A 17,923-nucleotide genomic window follows, 5' to 3' on the forward strand; every position below is an offset into this window, starting at 1 on the left:
ACACCTCTAGGTCATCAGAAAACATTGAGCTGATCTCCTTGTGCTATGCAGCAGCTTCTCACTACAGATGATTTTAGTTCTCCTTAATTGTGGATGAGATATGTAAGAAGATGTGCTACCATTTGGTTCTAAACTTTCTTTTTCAGGATGGTTAGTTTCATTTTTTATGTAATTGCAGGTTCTTACTTTAAATGATAAATTAATGGAGTAAACTCACTTGAGACTGTAAATAGTTCTTTATCTTATAATGTATAAGTCATGGTTTTGGTGAAAACTATTGAGTATGTTTTCCTTTGCTTACACTCCTGTTTTCTTTCAGTGGGCCACAGTTACATTTCATCTTCCTCATCATGTGTTGAAGTCCATTGCCAGTGCCATTGTGAATGAACTTAAGAAAATAAATCAAAATATTGCTGCCTTACCTGTGGCGTCCTCAGTGATGGACAGATTGTCTTACCTCTTACCTAGTGCACGTCCAGAACTTGGGGTGGGGCCAGGTCGTTCTGTGGACAGGTATGACCTTGCTTATAAAAAGATGTGACAGTGAGATTGAATTGATAAGTTTTTTGATTAACAAAGAATAACTGTAAAATTTGATGATGATTTAAAAAATTTCAAAATATTTTTGAAAACCACTCAGATTTTTATTTCTCTTAAAATACTGAAGTGAAGTAAACTACTCCTTGACTTGTTAAACAATTTCTTTTGGTGCCTGGAAAGTATTTAAAGGGATTATGAAACTGTATTTTTAAAATTCCATCTTTGTACTTGCTTAGTAAATATTTGAGTCAACTTAAAAATATTATAATTATTAAATATATATGAATTATTTTGCCTTGATGAAATTTTGTGACCTTTGGCATAAATTTTGGTAAGTTAAAAGACTCTGCCAGAATCTGAATAAAAGAGCTATATATTATTTCCTACTTAAAAAATGAACAGTTAAAAAAGCAGTTAGGGATGGGCTTCCCTGGTTGTGCAGTGGTTGAGAGTCCGCCTGCCGATGTAGGGGACACGGGTTCGTGCCCCGGTCCGGGAAGATCCCACATGCCGCTGAGTGGCTGGACCCATGAGCCATGGCCGCTGAGCCTGCGCGTCCGGAGCCTGTGCTCCGCAACGGGAGAGGCGCCAACAGTGAGAGGCCCGCGTACCGCAAGAAAAAAAAAAAAAGCAGTTAGAGCAATTTTTTGGTTTTTTTCTTTTTGTTTGTTTTTTTCTTTCTTTCTTTCTTTTTTTTTGCCGTACACGGGCCTCTCACTGTTGTGGCCTCTCCCGTTGCGGAGCACAGGCTCCGGACACACAGGCTCAGCGGCCATGGCTCACGGCCCTAGCCTCTCCGCGGCATGTGGGATCTTCCCAGACAGGGGCACGAACCCGTGTCCCCTGCATCGGCAGGCGGACTCTCAACCACTGTGCCACCAGGGAAGCCCTGTTTTTGTTTTTCTAGGGCAATTTTGAATTAAGCTTGTTATGCTGCCTGCCCTGGATTTGAACAGTATTATAAAAAACCATACCTCAATCATTATTTTCTTCACTAGAGATTTATTGGAGTTCTGCTTTGTGTAAAACTAACTAAAAAGTCAGTAATGCATTCATTGAGAAACTTAAATGATTTGTTTTTGAAATAAAATTTATCAGTACTGAAGTTTAGAAATGCTTTACTGAAATATTAAATTTAGCAGTTTTGATAAGTTCACATTTCCCTTTCCATGTAGCATTTTACATTTTCACTTCTTCATTGAATGTGAATTGTAACTGCCTATGCTGTTTTCTGAAGTACATTTATAAAGAGTACATGCTGATGTAGCAAAAAAATTACTGAATGAGTTAACCTTTAACTTCTGTTATCTTAAGTATTGCTCCCCCCCTCCCCCGCCCTCCCGCCAGCTGCACTGTGCGGCTTGTGGGAATCCCAGTTCTCTGACCAGGGATTGAATCCGGGCCTCCAGCAGCAAAAGCATGGAGTCTCAACCACCGGGCAGCCAGGGAATTCCCGTATAGCTCTTACATTAGTTTGCGATATTTATTAGTTTATCCTTTTGTAAACTGAAACTGCTTAATCAATTGCCCTTTTTTTGTTAAGTGATTTTATTATTGTGTAAATAACTTCTCTTGGTTGTTAATATTTGGGAAGAATTTTTGTATTCCGTAGTAATATTGCTATCTCTAACTTTTGGGCAAAATGTGGAGACTTTCATTTTTAATAACTGTCAGATGATATGTGCTGTGGCTATCATTAAAATGTTCTTTGGAATATGTCCGGAGAGGGGGAGAAAAAGGAAGAGTATGTATTTAGAATAAATGTTTCCTATCTGAGAGCCATGCCTATCTTGAGATTATAATTTCAGAGCTATTTTCTTTGCAATCAGTAGGAGAGTATCTGAAGAACTCAGTGCAAGCTGTCATAAATGGTTTATTTTAGAAAATGCATTCATTAGATGGGATTTTCAGTGTTTCTGGAGGTGTTAAAATGTCTCAAAGTATTAATTTTGATATAGCCTGTGGTGTTTATTTCATTAAATATGAATCTAGGAACCTTATGAAAACCTTGATGAACTCTGTTGGAGGTTTGAGTAAGGGTCTACTGGATGCTATTGCTGTTTTGTTTGGTAATATAACTAAATGGACAGGTTTCTGTTTTGAGACTGACACAGATCTTTGAAGACATCTATACCCTGTAGATGATAAAACTTTTCTAACTCAACAATTTTTTTTTTAATTTTTATTTTTTTTAAATTTTATTTACTTTTGGCTGTGTTGGATCTTTGTTGCTGCGTGAGGGCTTTCTCTAGTTGCAGTGAGCGGGGACTACTCTTCGTTGCATGGGCTTCTCATTGTGGTGGCTTCTCTTTTTGCAGTGCACAGGCTCTAGGTGTGTGGGCTTCAGTAGTTGTAGCACGCGGGCTCAGTAGTTGTGGCACACAGGCCCTAGAGTGCGCGGGCTTCAGTAGTTGCGGTGCATGGGCTCAGTAGTTGCTGTGCATGGGCTCTAGGGTGCATGGGCTTCAGTAGTTGGGGTGCACAGGCTCAGTAGTTGTGGCTCGTGGGCTCTAGAGTGCAGGCCCAATAGTTGTGGCGCATGGGCTTAGTTTCTCCACGATATGTGGGATCTTCCCGGACCAGGGATTGGAACTGTGTCCCCTGCATTGGCAGGTAGATTCTTAACCACTGCACCACAAGCAAAGTGCCTGTTTTTCTTTTTTTCAAATCAGAACACAACTATGAATTAAACCTAAAGCTCTCTAGCAATATTATAGGAAACCATGTACTAATTTAAGGGAAGAATTTAAAGAAAAGTATTTTTCTGGTCTCTTTGTGATGACCTTTACCACTTTCTCTCTCTTTTTAAAAATCAGTTGCCCTTCTGTGTTAGGAAGAGGAAGCTCTGCTTATCAGTCCTTTCTTATTTGAAGCTGTTTGGACTTTTTCTAATTTTGGTAGTCTCCCTTAAAAAGATACTCTAGTATTGTTACAGGTTCACTCTTAGTGAGCTAATGTATTTTAATGAAAACATATGTGAAGATTTCTTTTTTTTTGACAATTCCCTGGAGAGTACAAGTTTCCTGGAAAAGGATTTCTCTGGAGAAAGAACATATAAATTGCTTTCTACTTAAAAAAAAAAGAAATTAAACTAGAATATACTTTCTCAATATGGTTGAGATAAAACTACCATTCCTTTGGTTGTAGTTTTATCCATTTTTGCAAAACTTGTCACATGATGAAAGTGTAGGGTTCTCTGCCTCTACATTTTCAGATTTTCTGCTCTCTGATTGCTAATTATGCAACATTGGTTAATTTAATCTCCCTGGGAATTGTTTATCAGTTGTAGCTATCTTATCATGTTTCTTTTTTCCCTACTCTGTTCAAGGGAAGTTCCTAAAACTGATCATTTTTAATTTAAAATACAAATTTGAATTGGTAATTAGACATTCCCAGTTTGTGTTGATAATCCAGTAAACTTTTTTCTTCAGTGGTAGATAGTAGTGTCACTGTAATTTGATGCCTAACTTTGGTTACATAAAGTTTGTTTACTTTTAGATCATTGATGTATAGTGAAGCTAACAGACGGGAGACATTTACCTCATGGCCTCATGTAGGCTATAGATGGGCACAGCCAGATCCCATGGCTCAAGCTGGATTTTATCATCAGGTAAATAAGGCTGTCAGAAATTTCTTCGCAATATGACTTTGTAGCCTTTAGTAAAATTGTCAACATTTTAATACTTTTTCAGTCATTATACTATTTTATGCACCCAGGCTCTGTGCTTGTGTGTATGTATGTAATGTGAGTTTTGTTCTTATACCTTTGATCTTAATACTGACTGGCTGTTTCCTATGTCACATACTGTGTATGAAAGGGGAAAACATTAAAAAAAAAAAAGTAACCAATAACTGAGAATGCTTTATAACTATTTTCTTTCAGATTATATATAAGTATGATATATATAATATGTTTATGTATACAGTTAATCAACAAGCAGGCAGTATTCTCCAGATTTGTGTCTTGAGAAGTGTTCTCTCTGGGTGTGTGTTTATTTTCAGTTTTGACTTATGTATTCATAACAGAGTAGTACATGTTAGGGTAATGCAATAACAGCAATACATTGCAGTTACTCTTGAAATTTTAATTTTATTGGGAGTAAAACTTACCCATATATTAGATAACTATGGAAGCAGCATTGTGGGTAGTACAGTGTAACTTGAATACATATGTATTGAAGAATTGATTAAGAAATTATTTAGAAAGAGAAAGAATTAATCAGGGAAAATAGTTGTGGTTTTATGTAGGAAAAGAGGAGGGTGTACAGGTAAGGATGAGTGTGACAAAAAGACATGAGAATGGGACATTATAGAAAGCTTTGTGGAGCTAAAGTAGAGGAAGTTAAGAAAAATGAGTTTAGATAGGAATAATAAACCAGTTAAAGGAAACTTCAGCTGAATAATGTAGACTGGCCTACCGCTGTTTTGCCATTGCTAAAGAAGCTGAGAAATCTAATAATTACATGTCAATTTACATAAAACATGCATATTTAATTTTAGAACTAAATTAAACTTTGAATACATTGAAGTTACTGTCATAAAGAATCTTAAGAGTGATTATTCCTTTGTTATCCTGAAGTGTTCTTGAAGTATCTTAAACTAGGATTAAATCAGAAAACCATATATATTTGAAGATTTTATTCAGAGTTTGTCAAATTTCCAGTTAAGGATAGATTTATCTGGGGACTGGCTAATATTAAAATCACTGAATATGTTTTCCTAAGTTAAGGATTGAATGAGGACTATTTTTCCTAATAATTTATCTTCTTCTTATTTGGTGTCATTTCCTAAAACAGTCTGTTAGGTGATACCTTGATATTTTTTCTGTTGAGCTCTTGTTCATTGTATTCCTTTTTTTTTTTTTTCCTTTTGGCCGCACCATGCGGCTTGTGGGATCTTAGTTCCCTTACCAGGGATTGAACCCATGCCCCCTGCATTGGAAGCACGGAGTCTTAACCACTGGACCACCAGGGAAGTCCCTGTATTCCATTTTTGCAAAGATCAAATCATAGGTTTTCTAGAATCTTCTACCTGTATTAGGTGCTGATTATTCTCAGTCTTCTAAAAAATATATTTACACCTGTAGACATACTAAGTGCTAAGTAGAGTAAGTATTCAAAAATATTAATATCAGTTTTTAGAGGTATATTTCAGTTCAGATTTAGATTTTATATATATATAAATGTCATTTTGTCATACGTGTCTTACTTAAAGAATGTTACCTTAATTACGTTCACTAGTTTGCTTTTCCTTTTTACTTGCCCTTTCCTATGTAGTAGTATAGAATTCAGTTTTTAATAATAAACCTGTTAGACAATTTCCTTTCATATACTTAACGATATTTAAAATACTTTAGTAATACAATTAGAAGATGCTAGATCAGAGATTGAGGATGTGTGTGTCTCCATATTTGATTTAGTGGTTATTTGCTGATGAAACATAATTTTTCAAATAAGGCAGCAAATTTATAAACATTTGGGGATTAAAAGTATATTGTTGAAGCCTAATAGTATAGGCTAATTTTCTTTTCCTCAATATGGAATTTTACCTAAAATTATGAACTTATTTAGAAGAGTTTTTATTAAGCAATTTTAATATTGATAAACCTTTTCTGTCTTCTTTATAAATTTGCAGCCTGCCTCATCTGGAGATGATAGAGCCATGTGTTTTACTTGTAGTGTATGTCTCGTCTGTTGGGAACCTACTGATGAACCTTGGTGAGTCTTGATATTTCTGAATGTAATAGGCTAAGTTCTATAAATGTGCTTCTAAATTTTATTTTTCTGATATCTGTATATTAATATTCTTGGCTTTTGTCATCTATATTTTTGCCTCTGTCCTAAGAGAATGAGGTAATGCTGTCTATGCTCTGTCATATCACTTGGCATACAGGATCTCTAATGTGTAACTTTCCAAGATGTGTACATGGGAGAAGTGCCAAAGAATGGAACTAGACTCTGACTGAAAACTAGAAGGCTATGATAAAATAAGTTTAAAAAGCATGATTAAATTCAGCAGTTTAGCCTTGTTCTTTTGAGGGCAGGTCATCAATAGAGAATCCACGGAGGAGGGCCTTTATGATTTGCATTTCTAATTTTGAAGTAATTCTAGGGAGTCTGTGGTGGTTTTGAATTCTAGTGCATGAAAGTTCAGAACTTGGTTAAACAATAGAGATCATGTATTGGAACCTCATTTTTAGAAATAACTATGCAGAGGCCCTATTAGTAGAAATAGTGGGACTTCCCTGGTGGTACAGTGGTTAAGAATCTGCCTGCCAGTGCAGGGGACGTGGATTCAAGTCCTGGTCCGGGAAGATCCCACATGCTGTGGAGCAACGAAGCCCGTGCTCCACAACTACTGAGCCTGTGCTCTAGAGCCCATGAGCCACAACTGCTGAGCCCACATGCCACAACTACTGAAGCCTCCATGCCTAGAGCCCGTGCTCTGCAACAAGAGAAGCCACCACAGTGAGAAGCCTGCGCAGTGCAATGAAGAGTAGCCCCCGCTCGCCGCAACTAGAGAAAGCCCGCACGCAGCAACGAAGACCCAACGCAGCCAAAATTAATAAATAAATAAATAAAATGGTAATAATAGCAAATATTTATGTAATATGGTTTACCAGGTACCATCCTACACATTTTATATATTTTTAACTCATTTAATTCTCACATTAGCTTTATGAGTTAGGTATTATTATCATCTCCATTTTATAGGAGGGAATTGAGAATATTCTCCAGTTTAATCCATAGTCACTCTATGAGATAAGAATTATTATACCATTTTAAAATAAAAAAAATAAAATTTGGTGAAGAGCATTTGGCTAGTAAGTCATGGAGCCAGGATTTGGTTTTAAGATATACCACTTATTTTGTACTATAATTAGTTCGAGATCTCTGAATGTTAATCAGCTGATGTGAACTTGCTAAAGCCTATTAGAGTGTGCATGTGGATTCCAGGTTGCAGTGGGAAATACTGAAAATATGAAAAATTGAAATTGCGTCTGCTGACTGAGAGTTGAGTATGAGCAATTTCCAATTTAGGTTAAGGTTCTGTTTGGAATTTAGTCTTTTCCCCATGAAACCATCTTTATATATATAGCAACCATTTTAACACGTATATTTTAGTTTCTTAGGCTGATCCTCAGAAAGTTATTTAACCCACACCTGAAAAATTATACCATAACATTATAGAATGTATCTTTATTCATAAATATTTTTCTGTGGGAAAGTTGATTCAGATTTCCAACTTGGGCTGTTTAAAACCCATCTTTTCTTGATATGGTCAGGAAATCAAGGGTTCTACCTTTTCTTTGCCCCGGGATTCAGGATTCCTCAAACTCTTAAGCAGTTGGTAGAGTCTCTGAGGGCCTAGGGCCAGTGCTCCAAATGGATAGAGGGAATGGGATTGATGGGGGCTAGGGAGCTGAGCCTGTGTACCTTCTGAATCTGAAAGGAGGAATAGAATGAAGATTTTTCATTTTTAGGGGAAGATGGGACTCATATTTTGATGGTGGGAGTTGATAGAGCCACTTTGGAGGGAGATTGAACTTTAAAAAAATAAAATAAAATGGGCCCCTTATTATCTAGCAGTTCCACTTCTAATTTACACTAGAGAATTAATTGCTCTTATATGCAAGGAAGCGCAAAATGGTCATGGTAGTGAAAAACTGGAAAATCTTACATGCCTCTCAGGAGGGGACTACCTAAGTAAAATATATTCATGTAATTGACTATGATCCAACAGTTAAAGGAATGAACAGTTAGCTCTCTATTAATCACGAGTACCTTTTAGATATGTTATTGTATCAAGAAAGCTGTTGTAGGGACTTCCCTGGTGGCGAAGTGGTTAAGAATCCGCCTGCCAGTGCAGGGGACACAGGTTCGAGCCCTGGTCCGGGAAGATCCCACATGCCGCAGAGCAGCTAAGCCCGGGCACCACAACTACTGAGTCCATGTGCCACAACTACTGAAGCCCGCGCACCTGGAGCCCGTGCTCCGCAACAAGAGAAGCCACCGCAGTGAGAAGCTATGCACCTTAACAAAGAGCAGCCCCGGCTCGCCACAACTGGAGAAAGCCCACGCACAGCAGCAAAAACCCAATGCAGCCAAAAATTAAATAAATAAATAAATAAATAAATAAAAAGAGCAAAAAAAAAAAAGCTGTTGTAGAATGATTCATATAATAATATTGTTTATTTAAAATGAAAAAACCCATATTTTCTGAATGTACATGTATGTGTATAAACTTATAAAAATATTTTAGAAGTATATTAAATTCGTAATAGTGGTTACCTGGAGGTGGGATAGGAGATTACTGGGGTTGGCTATTATAACCGAAGTGGGTCTTTTGCTGTATTTCAGATAGTCATATGTTGTGTAAATAAAATTTTAATTAAAAAGTTAAAACTCAGGTTAAGAGAGAAAGATGGAAAGAGGAAAAATACCCTAAGGTTTGGCTGTGAAGGAATCCAGTTCAGATATCATGTACCTGCAGATGCCATGTAAAAGCATTAACGTAAGACACCTTGTGTATTGTAAAGTGTCCAGGATTTATATATGGTTATAGGTAAGTTGTAGGTGCAGTGTAAAAAGAAATATGTATACCCCATGGAATATTTTATAGAGTATAGCTTTCCTTTCTTTGACATGGAAGTATAAAAATGGGTTTTAAAAAAAGCCTCTTTTTTTGGATGGCAGCATTCTTACATTTCAAATAATGCCTTGTAATTACAGCTAGTGAAAGTTTAAAAAAATAAAAAAAAAGAATAACCAAAAAGAAATAAAGTAGTCACAAAGTTGGGCAGATAATTTTTAAGTGTTAAGTTGATCCTGCTTTAAATATTTGAGAAAATTCTTTAAGTCAGTATACCAATCTTGATCTGAGGTCCTAGTATTTTATTCTTATTACACATGTTAGGGTTTTCTAGTAAACTAATTTACCATTTCATTTTGCTCAGTAAGTATTTATGTGAAGGAAATAATGTACAATCTATAGACATTATCCAAGTTTCTTTAAAGTTATTTGTCTGATGGAGTCTGATAGTGAATGTGAAGGGTATATCTGTGTTTTTGATATATGTTATTTTATCCATACTCTAGAGATCTTTCTGCCTTCAGGTCTTTACTAAAAAAGCTTTTTGCAGTATGAATGGCATTTATAGAGTTTTATTGTATGCTCTTTACAGCTGTGGCCACTTATATAGATAGGTGGGTCTGTATCTACGTATGGATTATTTATTTATTTTAAAAACAACTTTATTGAGATAACTTTGACATGTAAAAATTACATACATTTAAGGTGTACAATCTGGTGTTTTAGTATATATACATATTGTGAAAAGATCACCATAATCAAGTTAATTAACATATCCATCACCTCTAATAGTTACCAGTTTGTGTTTGTGTGTTAAGAATGTTTAATTCAAGATACATCCTCTTCACAAATTTCAAATATACAATATGGTAATGTTATCTTTTGTCACCATGCTGTAGAATACATAGAAAATTTCAAACTGAAACAAAGTAATTATTTATTTAAAGCTGTGGGAAACTAGTGTGAAGAAATATAAGGAGATTAAACAGTTTTATCAGTATATTAATATGATATAAATTTTACTGTATCATTTATCTGTTTCATCTGAGACTGGCTTTGTTTGTAATCAGTTAAAGTGAACAATTGCTGTTAAAGTGAGTAGTTTAACATGTTAGAGTGATCTCAGTAAAATGAAACAATTTGCTATTTAAGTCTTTAATTAAAGAATACTTTAAGTTCAATTAATTGTTTTTTTTTAAAGAAAAAATATCGTGGAGTTCTCTTTTAGTGTACAGACTTAACGGCTTAGTTGTTCAGTAAACTTTCCCTTCCTTAATCTGTGTAAAGGTCTGAACACGAGAGACATTCCCCAAACTGCCCGTTTGTGAAGGGTGAGCACACACAGAATGTGCCATTGTCAGTCACTCTTGCAACAAGTCCCGCGCAGTTCCCTTGCACGGATGGAACTGACAGAATATCTTGCTTTGGGTCCGGGAGCTGCCCTCACTTTTTAGCTGCTGCAACGAAACGAGGAAAGATCTGTATATGGGATGTTTCCAAACTTATGAAGGTATGTTTTAATTTTGAAGAAACATATTAGTGATTGAGAAAAAATCCGTTGTAAATTTAGGCTTTTCATTTATTTGTTTAGGTGCACTTAAAATTTGAAATTAATGCATATGATCCAGCAATTGTACAACAGCTTATTCTCTCAGGAGAACCAAGCTCAGCAGTTGAATCTAGGAGACCAACTTTGGCATGGCTGGAAGACTCGTCTAGTTGCTCAGATATACCAAAATTGGAAGGAGATAGGTATGTAAATTTGTTTTGATAATATTTATAGAAGTTAAGTGTTTTCTTTTCCTAAATTGTATATTCTCTTAATTCTAATTAAAGAGGCAGAAAACGTTGTTAGTCTCAAGAGATTAGAGACTCAGTGTTTGGTTAGAAATCTGAAATAATTGATTCTTGAAAGAAATTGTCATTCACAAACAACATAGTCTATAAAATATACTTTATTTTCTATCTCAGTCTATGCCAATTGGGAATAATCACACCATTGAAAAGTAAAGTCTAAATAATGAAATGAAATCCTTGGACTAGATTTGTAATTTTGCCTTCTTCTAAATCTTTTCATAGAGCAGTTGAATCATTTGGTTCATTTCCCCTTTTTTCATTAGCAGCTAAAATATAGAAGTGGTAATGAATAGTGAAATAACCCATGGCTAGGCAAGGTGATCTAATTATTTAAAACAATAAATGTATCAGTAGTCAACAGTGAGTTGAGGTACAATAATTAATGCTAAGGAAAGATTCTGGTAGAATTGTTGTGCTGGATTCTATTCTATTCAGCTTTTCTGGAGATTGATGATTTCTGTGGCTGTATTTGACCTCTGTGGGGGAAAGAGAGTCAATTAAAATCCCATCTTACCTACTTGTCTCCAAAGAAGCTCTGCAGTTGTAACTCTGAACTGGGTAGGATTATAGATAGAGCAACATTTGCGATACTCCCAATGTAGGCAGAATGAAGGGGTCCATAAGCCACTCAGCTTGTTTTCAGCAATAGCAGCTACCACTTTTTAAGATTCTGACGGTAGCCATGTGAAATGGAGCCTGTGTAACTGGTCAGGTGTCCTGGTATACTGAGATCTATCATTTCACTTGCAGGGCTTCTTGTGTTACTGATGTGTGATTGGTGTTACACCACAGTGATTTATCATTTTTATTTCGCAGTCTGCTTATTTGGTGGCATGCACTTTCATTAAGAAGTAATATAGGGGCTTCCCTGGTGGCACAGTGGTTGACAGTCCACCTGCCAATGCAGGGGACACGGGTTTGTGCCCCGGTCCGGGAAGATGCCGCAGAGCGGCTGGACCTGTGAGCCATGGCCGCTGAGCCTGCGCGTCTGGAGCCTGTGCTCCGCAACGGGAGAGGCCACAACAGTGAGAGGCCCGTGTACCACAAAAAAAAAAAAAAAAGAAGAAGTAATATAAAACTTTACGAATGGAAATGATTTCATTATTTAAATTAATGGGGAATTCACAACATATAAAATGGGAAGTTTACCTCTGTCTAGTCCCTCTTGCTAATTAGTATGTGGAAATTATTAGTAGGTAAATGAATGTGGTCTGAGTTCTGGAACAGACTGAATTGAAGCTTCATGGTGCTCTCAGTTATTTTAAGTCCCTCTGAGAGCTTGATGGGAAAGCAGTTGGCCCATTGTTGTCTTGAATTTGACCATATTTGCCAGTAAGACTGAAAAGTAAGCATGCGTGATCTTTTGATTTACTTTGAAATTAGTGGAAAATTATTCATAGAAGATAATGAAACTGGTGTGTCCTGAACACTGACTTTAACTAGAACTTTTGACTCAGTTTTGTAATTTGAGGATTAAAAATTGAGTCAAGATGTAGTTTTAAGATCACACACATATACACACCTTGGTAAAATGTACATTTTAGGTAAACACTTGTCCAGTATTTCTTGCGGACAGGTATTATCTGAGCTCGTGTGCTAGGGTTGAGATATAAATCGCTCTGCCTGCTTTTTTAAGAGACTTAAAATCTTTCCAGGGTAGAATGACCCTTTTCTCCCAAGATAGTGTGAAATGAGTCATATACAAAGATTACTGTGTGTCAGGGTGGTAGGAGGAAGCTGAAGAGGTGGAGCTTCAAGCCCTTTCTCTCTCCTTCCTTTCCTCCAGAGGTAGCAGGATTCCTGTCGAATTGGTGGTAGATATAATGAGCCAGACTACCTCTGCCTCTGTGGCACGAGATATAGTATATATAGTATATTTTGTCTTAAAATATGCTGTGCTTCATTAGCTTGAAGAATAATACATTAACTGAAGAAATTAAAGCTTAACCAAGAAGTTTAAAGTAATTAGCAGTATAGCTTGCTTGGCAATTGTTTTTTGTCTATTTCTACTTAGAAGGCAACATTTGTTTTTGTTCTGAATTTATTTAAGGAAGAATATTTGGGACACATTTAATTTTAATGAATTAACATTTTTGTCTGGATGCCTCATTTGTATGTTATGTCTTTCAAATTTACAAAAATTTCCTGAGTTTAACTTTGAAATTGCTTATAGTATTGTATATCTTAGTTATATATCAAAACTAAGGTACACCTGTAGTATTAGCATATATAATCTTAACTAAGCATTTTAAACTTACCATATATATATTTTTGCATGTTTATTACTTTGGAAAAGGTTTTATATCATGTAAAAGACTTCAGTAAATCTAGTGTCTATTATATAAGTACATTTGACCCTTGAACAACATGGGTTAACTGCGTGAATCCAATTATGTGTGTATTTTTTTAATAGTGAATACTGCACGATCTGTGGTTGGTTGAATCTGCAGATGCAGAACCACGGATACAGAAGGGCAATTAGTATAAGTTATACACAGATTTTCCACTTAATGGATGGAGTGTTGGTGCACCTAACCCCTGTGTTGTTCAGTGGTCAACTGTAATGCATGTTTATTGTAGAAATATTAGAAAATATATGGAAGTAAATTGAAGAAAAGTAGAGTCCCCATTATCATACCATCCAGTCTTGTTAACGTTTAGGTGTGTATAGTTTTTTTTAAACCCATGTGATTAAAAAAAAAATTTATTGATGCATCATTACCCATCAGAAGATTCACCCTTTAAGTGTACAGTTTAGTGGTTTTACTCATATGATTTTATCACTTAGTAGTATGAGCATTTTTCTGTGAAGAAATAATGTTTTTTTAAATATTTTATTTTGAAGAATTTCACAATAAAGCTTGTTTTTTTGTGGGCTAATTAAGGCAATTATCTGGCAACCCTTTGTAACATTCTCTGTAACTTCAAGACAGCTGAATTCCTTCTTTAAAATATACTACTACTAGATTTTATCTTTTGTCTCTGTAACTGGGTAATATTTGGCTATTTTTCTTAATGCAAAAGCCCTCAAAACCTATGGTTTCTTCTTGGTTTGGACTTCTTCATTCTGGATAATTCCCAATCATTCATTTTTCCTCTTAGGATTTATTTTTCCAAATATCTTTATTATTTTTTCTGAAACTAGCCAGTTAATATTTGAATGGCTTGAGGCTAATTAGCAGCTCATCTTTTTCACATTCTTTTTTATTTTTAAATTATAGCACAAAATTTGTTTATGGTTGATTATTACCAATTGAAAAGACTGAAACACGGAAATTATGTCAAAAATATCTAAGCAAGTATCTTCCCACCCCAATTTCAGACATTACTTTAAGCATTTCTAAGGGACATTTCCAGGTTACGTTTCATAATAAAATAACATTATAAATGCCTAGGTATTTCAGATGGAAGGTGCAATATATTGTTTCAAAAAGGGAGAATTACTTTTCCTTCTTGTGAAATGCATCTTTTAATTTTTGTAGTTTAGGTTATCAAAATTTTAGAACTGCTGTAAATGTGCTGATTGTTAGTTCATACACTGCCTAATGTTGTGCTAGAGTGGTCTGTAATTATATCTTTTTTCCTGTTTGCTAACCGTGGAGACTGAGGATAACGTTAGATGCAAAGAGAGAGGCTGGCAATTTCTTGGCCACCTGAGCGAAGAGGAAAAAGAGTCTTGTTGTCTTGACTCCTAAGTTACGAGATTTAGTAGTTTTCCTGCTTATCAAGGTGGTCTTAACAGCCCCTCCCAAACAAGGGAAAAAAACCAAAAGCAAAACACAAATGAAATGCATATCTGTGTGAAAACACTTACATACACACATATTTATACAGCTATTCTATTTGGTTTTAGGGTTACTTTTCTGAATTCAGTAATAGAATAGTTACTAAAATTTTACTACTGGAAGCTTGTGCTTGATTTTATTAGCTGTTTTTCTCTTTTTTCATTTTATTTACCCAGACTATCCCTAGTCGTACCTATTCATTTGTCGAATTCCCATAGATTCTGTTGTAAATTTTTAGAGATTACCACACTCTATTTCAGGCAAACATTTATTTAATGATTTAAGATGATTCATTATTAGCATTGTTAATCAGTTAGGGTCTCAAACTACTTATATATCATTTAAGCTAGTTGTGTGATGCTTGTTTGAGATGCAAAACAATGGTTGTAACATTGTCCTTTTTTCTTTGCTGTCTCATGTTATGTATACTTTTTTTGAAATGGAAATTAATTTTTAATTTATCTTTTAAGTGATGATTTACTGGAGGATTCAGACAGTGAAGAGCACTCCAGATCAGATTCTGTGACAGGTATGTAAAAAATATTAGATAATCTTTTTTTTATATCCTTGTATTTATATAGTTTTTAGGTAAAGCTAAATACCACTTAATTCTGTATTTCTTAGTGCAAACTCTAAATTTTCATTAATACACGAAGAAATCTCAAATATTATGTATCAGAGATCTTGAATTAGTTGTGCGTTCATAGAGTTTCATACTTAAAATTTAAATAGTACCTATTTGAGCCAAAGGAATTAAAATGAATCTTATTAAATCTTTGTCACATATTTCAGGGACGTTAAACTCTTCCAAATGTGTTCAGCTTATTTGTATAGTGTATTGTATTGTTAAATAAAAGTAACATTTAAATTAATAATTATTAATTAATGATTTCTTATTCTCCCCAAAACACAGGGGAATAGAGAATAAATTATAAAATATAAAATCATAGACATTAAGGCATCAAATAAATGCTGCCTTGTTCATTAACTTATGAAATATTAAGGCAAAAGAGTATGCTTCATATTTTAATGTAGTTATATTATAGGCAAGGCATCTCAGAATTCGAATCCTAACCCTGTCACTTTTTTTTTTGGCTGTGTTGGGTCTTCGTTGCTGTGCATGGGCTTTCTCTAGTTGCGGTGCGTGGGCTTCTCATTGAGGTGGCTTCTCTTGTTGCGGAGCACGGACTCTAGACGCGCGGGCTTCAGTAGTTGTGGCTTGTGGGCTCTAGAGCGCAGGCTCAGTAGTTGTGGCGCACAGGCTTAGTTGCTCCACGCCATGTGGGATCTTCCTGGACCAGGGCACGAACCCGTGTCCCCTGCCTCGGCAGACGGATTCTTAACCACTGCGCCACCAGGGAAGCCCAACTCTGTCACTTACTATAGTCTGATTGCACTTCCTAATATATAAAATAGTGATATTAACATCTGTTACTTAAAATTTTGGCAATTGATTAAGATAAAAATATGTAAACAGATTACCTGGGAAGTAGCCACTATTTTAAAGAAGTGACCATTATTAAATTCTGGCTATTTTCTAATGTCAAATGTCATGAAATAAGGACATATATGACTTATTAAATCTCTTTAGGGGAGACTTGGTTTTGTATAGTTCAGTTGTTAAAAGTTATGTGTCTAAAGTTAGTATAGAGTAGCAGGTGCTCTCAATTCCAATTTGTTGTAAAATCTTTTTAAAGCCACCAAACAGAATACTGCACTGATTTTTGGGTTAACCCTCATTTGTCTTTTACGGTAGTTCTTAGCAATGAAAACAATCAAGAAAAATGTAGGAAATGGCCCCAAATAATATACAAATGTGTAATTAGCTCTAGGAAGAATAATTGATTACATTTAAAAAATTTAGTCTGATGAAGAGTGCTCTTTTTCCACTTTGTTACCCCTTTGCAAAAGAAAGGGCTACTATTGCATTTTGAAAAATCTGATGAAGAATAATACATTGGTCACTGGTTATCTGGAGATCTGGTTAGAGCTTGAACTCTTGCAAAATAAGTCTTTGGTCTTGTCAGGTCACTTAAACTCTCTGGGCTTCAGTTTTTCCTTTGTCAAGTGAAGTATTTGAACTAAATGTTCCTTTTTCTGCTCTTAAATTTTTTGATTCTAGCTATTATCCTTTCCTTTGTATGCTGTGGCCTAGCTCTTTCCTCTGGGTCTAGGGATCTCAGTAGGTATTTTTGTAATTATAGTACTTATATATTGATCTATTTCCTTATCCCCTTTCTGCCTTTATCTTTTTCATCTACGCCCGTTTGATCTTTCACACTTCCTTTAGATTCTATAGTCCTGTTTACTTCACTTCCCACTTACCGTATATTTTTGTTGACTATTTTTATGATACCTCATTCAGGGTTGGGAGTGGTGTCCTCGTGTAGTATTAAAAGGTAACCATGGTAAGAGAAAAAAATTCTTGCAGTTCAGAATTTTTAATTGCCTCATTTGAGGATTTGTAAGTAGTTCATTGATTTATAGTAAAATATGTATCTTCTAAGCTAATTCTTTTATATTGAGAGACTGTTAGTGAATTTTGGAGCTTGTGATATTAATGGGAGATGTATTTTATTCCTGAAGTATCTAAAATAAGTCATAGATGCTATTTCCAAACTTAAATTTACTAACTCCAAGTTCTTCCTGTCAAATTGAATGATATGGTCTGAAAAATTGTAGAATATATTTCTTAATTTCAAAAATGTGAGTGGAGACTAAGAGACTTTTATCTGTTTATTAGTTGAAGGTTATGACTTTTGTAAGTAGATGATGTCAGAGAGAAAAGTTTGCTCTTTGGTTCATATATCAGAATTAAGGGTACATACCTTCTTGTGTAGAAGGAGAAGAATGTTTGGCAAGAGATTGAAGAACAGTTCAAATTGAAATTCGATGGTTCTAGGAAAATGCCTAATGTAAACCTCTGGAAGTTTGGCTGGCAGAACTGTGGGTTGACACTACCTAAGTAAGCAGAATAGAGAAGGGTTTCCCAATATGATTATCTGAAGAATATTATACTGCAGGATATTTGTAGGTATGTTCTGTAAAAATTTATTTTGTGGTCCAACAGGTTTGAGAAATTCTGAGACAAGTAAAGATGACAGTTTTCCTTACTGCAGTATTTAACAGTGGTCGTGCTTTGTCAATCT

At 35.3% G+C, this 17,923-nt stretch overlaps 1 protein-coding gene across 1 annotated transcript in view; it reads left to right on the plus strand.

The window, feature by feature from the left end:
* BIRC6 (baculoviral IAP repeat containing 6) overlaps positions 1-17,923 on the plus strand; it is a gene marked incomplete at its 5' end in the record, with an annotated part of 236,934 nt that overhangs the window by 36,305 nt on the left and 182,706 nt on the right. Inside the window, 6 exon segments of the mRNA XM_082852055.1 lie at positions 320-513; positions 4,039-4,150; positions 6,175-6,257; positions 10,420-10,642; positions 10,724-10,884; positions 15,245-15,303. Coding sequence (XP_082708181.1) covers positions 320-513; positions 4,039-4,150; positions 6,175-6,257; positions 10,420-10,642; positions 10,724-10,884; positions 15,245-15,303 — 832 coding nt within the window.

This window comes from Leucopleurus acutus (assembly GCF_964270905.1).
Source record: "Leucopleurus acutus genome assembly, chromosome: 12".
Lineage (NCBI taxonomy): Eukaryota > Metazoa > Chordata > Mammalia > Artiodactyla > Delphinidae > Leucopleurus > Leucopleurus acutus.